Here is a 10,512-nt window from a genome sequence, read left to right on the forward strand (position 1 = left end):
ACAGCACACACACACACACACACACACACACACACACACACACACACATTCTACATAGAAATATGGTAATTTACAAGTATTTTTAAGTTTTTAAATAAATGCCTGAGATCAAAAGCAAAAGGTGAGAGAGAAAGAGAGAGAGATCGAGATCTAAGGGCCAGATGGGAAAGGAACTTAGAAATGTTTGGACTTCTCAGGAACCAGTTAAATCCAGAGGAACCCAGAAGGATGCTAGAACTGATTATGCACCTCAAGGATGGGAATGGTAAAGCAACAGGTCTACAGATCCCACACACAGCAGGGAACCATAACAGGTTTCCCAGTGAAAAGCTAAGAACCAGGAAAAGAGTTGGCCCACCCTTGTCTAGAGATAGAACACCAGGTAGTTCTGAGTCCCGACTCAAAGGTGAGCTGCCTGCCCTAGGCCATAGGGGAAAGGGAGTCACCTGAGGGACAGTCCCAAATCCCAAGCCTGAGTAGCAAATGATGAGGACACAAACCTGCTCTTTGAAATGGTATGGAAACCCAAGACCAAGAAACAACAACAATAACAAAAAGTGCTCTGAACTACGAGACCCAATAGAGCTCCAGCAAGGAGAGCCATGACACTGCCCCTGTGTAGACCTCTTCATAACTTAAAACATATGCAAGACTCCCATGTGGAAAAAAAAAATTTTTCTTCGACAGATGAGTACACAATCAAATATTACAAAGAACTAATACCACTACAATCAATAGTCCTCCAACATAACAAATGGGAGAATTTACACCTGAGGAACTGAATATAACAGAATGATACAATTGTGCCCTTAAAATAAGTATATATATATATTTTAGGGGCACCTGGGTGGCTCAGTGGGTTAAGCCTCTGCCTTCAGCTCAGGTCATGATCTCAGGGTCCTGGGATAGAGCCCCACATCAGGCTCTCTGCTCAACAGGGAGCTTGCTTCCCCCCCCAACCCCACCCTCTGCCTATATGTGATCTCTCTCTGTCAAATAAATAAGTAAAATTTTTTTAAAAGTATATATATTTTTAAATCCAGGGGAATTTTATGTAAAAAATGGAAGATTGAAAGAATGTTTTTATCTCTGCTCCCCCTCAAAAATCAACTAAAATGACACTAAAAAGATTTTTTAAAGATTTTATTTATTTATTTATTTATTTATTTATTTAATATATATATATATATATATATATAGAGAGAGAGAGAGAGAGAGAGAGAACAAGAGAGAGCAGGCACTAGATGGGGGGATGGCACAGGGAGAGCAGGGCTACAGGGCTTAATCTCAGGACCCTGGGATCATGCATGATCTTAGCTAAGTCACTTAACCAGCTGAGCCACCCAGGCACCCAAACACCAAAAGGATTTTTAAGGCATAACCCACAATGTACAAGAACAGAGAAAATGTAAGAGTTTTTTTTAACAGAAATCAGAAAGTAGATGCTATTGGACCAGGAGAAAAGACATAGAGACAATGAAGGGAGCCAAAGAAACCTTCACAAAAACCATAATATCCTCAGAAAGATAAGAGGAAATATTGCAACCATGAGGTAAGAAAGGGATGTTATAACAGAACCTTGGGGAACAGAAATAAAGCCTACTGGAAATTCAAAATATGATATAAAAAGTATTACATTCCAATTAACAGGTTGGACAATAAAGTTAAGAGTAACTTCATGTGAAGTGGAAAGATGAAGATACTGAAAAACAAAGAGTGATAACAAAAATTGAGTTAGAGAATCAGCCTTGGGGAGTTCAACACCCAAGTAAATGGAATCCTAGAAAGAAGAAAATAGAGAAAATGAAGGGTAGAAAATTATCAAATAAATAATACCAGAAAATTTCATAGAACCTGAGTTTCCAGATTAAAAGGATTCACCAGCAAAATGAATGAGAAAAGGGCCCCTACCAAGGCACATCATCGTGCATTCTAAAACTAAGAAGATAAAGAGAATATCCTAAAAGTTTATCTTTTTTTAAGTAATCACCACACCCAGCATGGGGTTCGAACTCACAACCCTGAGAGCTGGAGTCACACAGTCTACCGACTGAGCCAGCTAGGAGCCCCCTAAAAATTTCTAGGAGTCAGTCTCATATAACAGATCAAGAATAAGAATTAGAATAGCATCAACAGTCTCAAAGCAACCCTAGAAGCTAGAAGAAATTAAGAGACAGAAAAATTCTGAAGGAAAATTAATTCCAACCTAGAATTCAATACTCAGCCAAAATACCAATCAAGTGTAAGAGTAGAATAAAAGCTTTTGGGGGCAGCGCCTGGGTGGCTCAGTCAGTTAACCATATGCTTTTGGCTCAGGTCATGATCTCAGGGTCCTGGGGTCGAGTCCCATGTCCGACTCCCTGCTCAGCAAGGAGTCTGCTTCTCCCTCTCCCTCTGCCCTCCCCTCCCCTCCAGCTTGTTCTTGCTCCTCCTCCCTCTCTCTCTACCCCAAATAAATAAATAAATAGATGAAATCTTTTTTTTTTTTAAAAAAAGCTTTTTTGGAAATTCAAGGTCTCCAAAAAGTTACTTCCCATATATCCTTCCTTACCAAAGTCCAGTAATCTAATAAAATAAAGGATAAACCAAAATATTGCTTTTTATTGATGACATTTATATAGTACCTATTGTATACTAGGCATTCTTCTAAATGTCATAGGTGTGTATGTGTGCTTATTTAATTTAATCTCCATAAGAAATAGCTGAACATTGTTATTATCCACATTTTATAAGGTAGTAAAGGGAAGCTCAGTAATCTGCCTTTGGTCACAAAGCCTGTAAGCACTTAAAGAAAGAGGAAGATTTAACACCCATTCATGGGAGCAACTTCGTCAACCTGATAAAGGTCCTCTAGGAAAAATCTTTAGCTAACATCATATTTAATAGAGAAAGACTGAATGCTTACTCCAAAGACTGGGAACGGGGCAGGGATGTTCACTTTCACAACCTCTTTTCAGTATTGTACTAGAGGTACATGGAGGTACTGGAGGTACTAGAGGCCAATGAATTAAGGCAAAATAAATAAATAAATAAATAAATAAAAGACATTTTAAAAAGGAAGAAATACAACTGTCTTTATTCTCAGATGACATGATTATCTACATATAAAACCCAAAAGGATCTTTAGAAATAAAACCACTAGAACTAATAAGAGAATTTCATGAGCTCCTGGAATACAAGGTCAATACATAGAACTCAATTATACTTCTATACACTGGCAAAAAAAAAAAAAAAAAACCTGAAAAAAAAACTTTAAATACTATTTATAATAGCATCCAAATAACTACAAAGTACTTAGGGATAAATTTAACAGAACATGTACAAGATCTATGTACTGAAAACTACAAAACATTGCCTAGATAAATTAGACAAGATGAGAAAAAGTGGAGAAAGATACCATGCTATGGATTGGAAAACTCGATATTGTTCAGATGTCAGCTTTCTCCAAATTGATCTGCAGATTCAACATAATCCAACTTAAAATCCAAGTAGGATAATATTATAGAAATTGGCTATCAGATTCTAAAATTAATCTGGTAATGTAGTTAAAGCAATTTAGAAAAAAAAAAAAGCGTAGGTCTGAAGAGTAACCTGTCTGGGTTGAAAACAGGACTATGAAGGCTCCAGAGGGAGGTGTCCAAGAATGAAAAAAATACATATAGATTATCTGATGAATGTGAAGGTATTGAGGGAGACATTTGAGAATGATGTAATAAAAAGTAATGATGAGGGGCGCCTGGGTGGCTCAGTGGGTTAAGCCGCTGCCTTCGGCTCAGGTCATGATCTCAGGGTCCTAGGATCGAGTCCCGCATCGGGCTCTCTGCTCAGCAGGGAGCCTGCTTCCCTCTCTCTCTCTCTCTCTCTCTCTCTGCCTGCCTCTCTGTCTACTTGTGATCTCTCTCTGTCAAATAAATAAATAAAATCTTAAAAAAAAAATAAAATTAAATTAAAAAATTTTAAAAAAAAAGTAATGATGAAAATCCTATTGTTAATTCCAGGGAAGACAGAACTTATACAAAGAAAGGAAATGCAAACATTGTATCCAACTGTGAATAATTTTTTATATAGTCATTATAACAAAAACATTGGATGTTGATTTAACCAAAAAACATGGTTATCTGTCCTGGGAGAATGGGAGGGGCAGTATTTGCTTGGACAGGAGTAATTGCCCAAGAGAGTTTGAAAAAGTGTTAAATCCTCAGAAGCCAAAGGAGAAAGTCAATAAATGATATCTAAAACTGGAAGAAAAAAATCAAAAGCCAGCTGAATAAGCATATTTAGAAATATGTACACCACTATTAAATGAAACAGCTATCAGAGTTGAAAGTTGTTTCCTTCTCTGCAGGGAGTGTGGCAAGAGGGTTGCTGCTGATGTTCATTATAAGCTTAATAAAACTATTTCACTTTTTTAAACAATGTACATGAAATATTTTGATAAAAAACTAATTTAAGAAAGTCTGAAAAACATTCTATTTCTTTTATACATTTTTAATTCTTAAGTTCATGTTTACTCTCAAGGCTGGAAAAAGGATCTTGAGTTTAAAAACAGAGTCCCAGGATACAAAAAAGCAACCGTGGTGAGAACATAACCATTAGCCACGTGTGGCTTTCTAGAAGGACCAAACCCAGAGATCTTTGGCCACTCCATCTTCCACGTGGAAACAGCAAAGTCTGTCATCCATCATGATTTTTCAGTTAGTGGTCATCTCAGAGAAGACACATCTCAGGAAAGACCCTTACACCAAAGAGGAGGTGGTCATTTCATTTCCTCTGAAATTCCCTAGTTCAAATGCAAGTTGCAGGGAAAGGGGCCACCTTAAACCCCTATGGAATAAAAGCTGGACTCTCAGTTAATGTTTTTGCTGGAATCAGTAAAAACAGGCCACTGGACTGGGCAATGGATGGTGAGGGGCCATAGTTTGTCAGACGGATAACTAGTGTACGAGAAAATAGTATATTTCAACATAATTACATGGAGTCTGGAAAATGTTAATCTAGCCTACAAAAAATTTTTCTTTTTTTAAAAACATTATATAATTTATTTTTTAAGCTCATTCATTCATTCATTCATTCATTTTTAGTATTCTCTACACCCAAGGTGGGGCTCAAACTCACCACCCTGAGATCAAGTGTCACAAACTCTTTCCAGCAAGCTAGCCAGGTGCCCCCAAATCAAATTTTCAAAACTTACAAACAGCAAGCACCAAACAGAACATACATTCACATCCCAACCCCTATCCCCAACTCTATCATTGAGGTCCCCCATATCCTTAACCTAGTCCCATCCCTGGCTCACTACCATCTCTGACACCCCAGTCCCCTGCCAAGATGCACCCCATCCCTGATCCCAACCTCACCCTGGACACCGATCCCCTCTCTGAGATGAACCATCTCCTTGACCTTGCCCTATCTAGTAGTTGAAACACTTGCTTTTGATATTTCAGGACTCCCTGTTATTTCAGCACCCACATCCCGACATTGTTACAGATCTGAAACCCAATCATTTATGTATTGAGCTCTACCGGAGAATTACACATTGCACTGAAACTCTAATGGAACAATGTTGCCTTTGTTCAAAGAGAGTTCTGACTACAGTTGACCCTTAAACAACAGAAGGTTAGGGACATGGACCCCACCACACCATTGAAAATCTGTATGTATACTCTTGACTCCCCAAAAACTTAACTGTTAACAGCTTCCTGTTGACCAGAATCCTTACCAATAACATACATAGTAGATGAACACATATTTTGTATGTTCTATATACTATATTCGTACAACAGAGTGAGCTGGAGAAAATCATGAAGGGGCACTTGGCTCACTCAGTCAGTGGGCCATGCCATGGGTCTTGGGGTCGTGAGTGCAAGCCCCATGTTGGGGGAGTAGCTTGCATTTAAAATTTTTAAAAATCAGGATGAAAAAAAGTTTATACTACTGTATTTATTTTAAAAATCCACATTATCAGTGGACCCACACAATTCGTTTGAGAATCAACTATATATCCCTCCCTGTTTAAAACAATTCCAAGTTATTTTATTGGTGTTCGATTCTCATTTCCCAGGTTACTAGTGAGGCCAAGCATCTTTTCAGATGTATTTGAGTCATTTGTGTTTCCCCAGACCCAATATGGATCCATATTCACTTACCGAAGCCTCTGACAGAGTCATCTTTGGGACAGCAGAGGGTGGAGGAAGATGGGCATTTAAGCTTGCAGTTGAGAGGTGGAAGGAAATTAGGGGAAGGAGGGGAAAAAAGGAAGATTCCAAGACCCATTTGCCAGCCTTGGAATTCTCCTCCCTGGACTTCTGCATTCTTCCAGCTTCTTTCCTGAATCAGATCTACCTCTTAGGGCTTGAGCCCTAACTCCTTTCTCATCAACCCACTTGGAGACCGTTGGCTGGACAGCCAAGGTACCTCCATCCTGGCCCCCAGAAAAGCATCTTAGACAATGTTCCCCAGAAAATGGTGACTCTACCAGTTATGTCTTTTTGCTCCAGCCACTAACTGGACTACAATAGTAGCCCCTAACATTCACTCCAGTTCTGACATCTCTCCCCGAGACCCACCACACTCACACACTCATGCCATTCCTACACCTCATCCCATACTTGGTCCCAACCCCATTGCACCTCCCTGAATCTCACTAACCCCAGCCCCAGCTTCTCCCTATTCTGGATCTCCCCCTATTCCTGATACTCATCCTTTTCTGACCTGTCCCAAGCTGCCACCACATCTCTGGCTCCCCCGCCACATCACATCCAACTCCAACCTCATCCCTGGATCTACTCTCAACTTTGATCTAAAGCTCATCTCTGAACTTCTATCCATCTCCAACCTCAAACCAAATGAAGCTTTTCCTTATGTTTTCTCCCAAGAGTTTTATAGATTCAGCTTTTATCATTAGGCATTTGACTCATGTTGAATTAACTTTTGTATATGGTAGGAGGAAAGGGACCAAGTTCATTCCTGTGCATGTGGATAACTGGTTTGCCCAGCACCATGTGTTGAATAACTATCCTTTCTCCCACTGAATATTCTTGGTAACCCTTGTTGAAAATCATTGACCATTTATGCTTGGGTCTCCTTCTGAGCTCTTTGTTCTCATCCACTCAATCTGCCTAAGTGTGTTGAGCACAATTTTTGCCTCTTTGTCACATCATATCCCACAACCATAGTCAAAGGCAAGAACCAAGGATATGTGGGTGTGTGTCTCTCTCTCTATCTTTTTAAATCAGGAATACTTCCCAGGAGTCCCTGGACCCAGCAGACTTCCTCTTAAACAACGGTGTCCTGAAGCCAGTTTGTACCCACTTGTGAAAGCAGCCCACTACATTTCCTAAATTTTTGTGAGCTAGTTGCTAAACACATGAAAACCTTTGACATCGTCGTGGCGGGAGCATTTGCCCCAGGCAACTTGGTAAATGCTACAAACCTGGACTTCTTTCTCCCAGGAGAGTGGTTCACCAGCACACTATTGCCCTGAAACCTTACTAGTCAGACGTGGATGACGGGGCCACTCCTAGCTAAGGGAGTCTTGGAAAGTGAGTGTCTGTCCTCGGCCTCCCTCAAGGGAGGTGGGCTTTGCCAGCAAGCAAGAAAGGGAGACGGGAAAGCAATGACTGTTGTTTGCCACTAACGGCTCCCCGTGGTAGGAACTTTCTGTCGTCACCTGAAAGGATGCCTTTCGAATGTCTTTAACTGCCCCAGAGAACAGAGTGCTGTGGGCTCAGTGCGAGGATGGACTGAGCTCTAGCAGCTGGCATAGTAAGTATAGGGAGGCGTGGGGAACGAGGGCAGGCTTTCTAAACCCTCCAATGGGCCTGAAAAGGACGTGGCCCCAGTAGTTTCCTGTAACCACAACCGGGAGCTGCCTTGACACACAGACTGGAAACAACCAGTGGACATGAGGCTCGGGATGGGATGTGACGGTGAGGGAGGTGCTCTGAGGCGCTCCAGCAGGGCCCAGGGGCTCAGAAGGTGGTAGAAGTGTTTGCTGAAGAAGAGCCAACAAAGGAAGGCCTGCCGTCCTTGGACAAATACTCCTTGCTGATGAGCCCGTGGAAGGCCATGATCTTGAGGAGTCCGTGGCGAAACTTCTGGCCAATGAAGGCGTAGATGAAGGGATTGAGGCAGCTGTGGAGGAAGCCCAGAATCTCGGTGGCATCCAGGGCCCGGCCGATGTCGTTGCGGCGCTCGCACGTCTCCTCGATCACCCGGAGCCTCATGAGGGTGTCTGCGACCAGGACCAGGTTGTAGGGCAGCCAGCAGAGCAGGAAGACGAGCACGACGGCAAAGATGACCCGCATGGCCCGGTGCTTCTGCCCCATGTGGGCCTGGAACAGCGTACGCAGGGTGAGTCCATAGCAGAACAGCATGACCGCCAAGGGCACGAGGAAGCCGAAGGTCTGGGGCAGGGCCCGCATCACTATCCGTAGTCTTGTGGTATTGGCGCCCATGTCCTCGTAGCAGACCGGGCTGGAGTAGGGGGGATTGATGGCCCTTCGGAAGACGAAGATGGGCAGGGACAGGATCAGGGACAGCGCCCAGATGCCTAAGCATATGAACTTGACCCAGTGCCGCTTCTGGGTCAGCGTGCGTGTGGCATGGACGATGGCCAGGTAGCGGTCCATGCTGATGCAGGCCAGTAGTAGGATACCACTGTAGAAGTTGACTTCCTTCAGGAGCGAGACCACCTTGCACAGGGGTGTGCCAAAGATCCAGCCTTTCGCCTTGGAGGCAGCCCAGATAGGCAAGGTCAGGGCGAAGAGCAGGTCGGCTATGGCCAAGTTCAGCAGGTAGACGTCGGTGACAGACTGGCTGAGCCGACTGTATAGGACAACCAGTATCACTAGGGAGTTTCCCAGCAGGCTCAGCACGAAGACCAGGGCATAGATGACCACCACTGCATACTTGTTGAGTGTCTCAGTGTCTATCCTACAAGGACTATATATTTCTGTGGGTGGTGTGCCACTGAAATTTCCAAATTCATCGTAATACCACTCATCGGTGTTATTCCATAGATTTTCCATTGAGAAAATCATGGATCAATCTAGTCAAAAGATTCAAAAGAAAGAAATGTGATTTAGTAACTCAGATTGAAGTCACTCATCAAGGATGTGAGAATAGTTATCAGAATAGCTTTGCTTCTCTGTTGGTTTGGCAACAGGAGAAGCCCTTCCTTCTCCTCTATTTTGAACTTCTTTTGAGGTCGATTTCATAGCATCGTCATTGGAGAAGAGTCCCCATCCTTGTTCCCCCTAAACATCCACAGAACCATCAGCAATGTTCAAAATCTTCCCAAATTGTGAAAGGTTTTGCTGAAGCAGAATCATACCAGAAGACCAACATGTAAATCCAACAAAAATTCATCTGCTGGGAAGGAAAGGGTGCTGCCATTTCTGCCCACATAGCTGCTAAGGTGGGTCCCCCAGAACTCCCAAGATCTCCAGAAAACAGTCTGAAGACCTTTGGAAAGTTACCAATCCTGGGTATCCAGTCCTCACTCTATGCTGATTTATCAATAATAAGCTATGTGACCTTGAGGGGGTTGTTTTACCTTTACAGATTTCTGTTTTCTCCTCTGCAACTAGAGGGAGACAGAGTATATGACCCCTGAGTCCTCTGCAGGCCTGAGGTTCTCTGAATTCATTCTGATCCAGACATTCTAGTATGTTCTCTGCCTGCCGATACTTTTTTTCCAGAAGACATTTTTCCAGAAGACAGCATTTGAGGGCAAAGCAATAAACATTAGACTGGGAAAATGCAAGCCTCTCCCCCCCCCCAAAAAAAAGGGAGAGGCGTGAAAGGAGGAACCAACCACAGCCCCGTATGAGGTCAGAATTGAATAGGTGGTCACAAGGGAGGAGGCAGGAAGCCAAGGGAGTCTTCAGGTCCCAGAGAAATGGATGCATTTTCTTTTTTCTTTTTTTTTTTTAAGATTTTTATTTATTTATTTGACAGAGTTTACAAGTCAGCAGAGAGGCAGGCAGAGAGAGAGAGGAGGAAGCAGGCTCCCCACTGAGCAGAGAGCCCGATACAGGGCTCAATCCCAGGACCCTGGAATCATGATCTGAGCCAAAGGCAGAGGCTTTAACCCACTGAGCCACCCAGGCGCCCCATGGATGCATTTCTAAAACACAGTCAAACCAAGTCTTCCTCCCCAAAGAAAGTCCTGGCAACAGAGGTGGCTTCCTACCTGAGGCACCGGCCAGGTGTGTCCAACTGTACAAGGCTGGAGCTCAGAGACCAGAAGGACTTAACAGTCAGAGGAAACTTGATGAATAAAGGGAAATAGGGAAGCTTCGTCACCACACACCTGCTCTCTGAGCCCCGCCCATGTCCATATTTGGAGGACAGAGTGAAGTCAAGGCACCGCGGGGCTTCGGAGACTCCCAGCACCCAGATGTCCAAGCAGGGCTACCAGACATGAAGCTGGACTTAAGGGTCCACTATCTGAATTCTCCACATGGATGACTACTTTTGTTTTCTTTTTCTTGCATTCACGTCCACTTG

At 43.0% G+C, this 10,512-nt stretch overlaps 1 protein-coding gene across 1 annotated transcript; it reads right to left on the reverse strand.

The window, feature by feature from the left end:
• Positions 1-7,672: 7,672 nt before the first annotated feature.
• LOC111144916 (C-X-C chemokine receptor type 2-like) lies at positions 7,673-9,041 on the reverse strand. The gene has a single exon (XM_022499525.1). It carries the CDS (start codon positions 9,039-9,041, stop codon positions 7,971-7,973), a length of 1,071 nt encoding a protein of 356 aa, XP_022355233.1. The 3' UTR covers positions 7,673-7,970.
• Between the last annotated feature and the right edge of the window lie 1,471 nt (positions 9,042-10,512).

Source organism: Enhydra lutris, unplaced genomic scaffold (assembly GCF_002288905.1).
Source record: "Enhydra lutris kenyoni isolate GAN:26980312 unplaced genomic scaffold, ASM228890v2 scaffoldscaffold1, whole genome shotgun sequence".
Classification (NCBI taxonomy): domain Eukaryota; kingdom Metazoa; phylum Chordata; class Mammalia; order Carnivora; family Mustelidae; genus Enhydra; species Enhydra lutris.

Bases quoted from the DNA above. Each gene is read 5' to 3' on its own strand.
- LOC111144916 (XM_022499525.1), bottom strand. From the start codon at position 9,041: ATGATTTTCTCAATGGAAAATCTATGGAATAACACCGATGAGTGGTAT.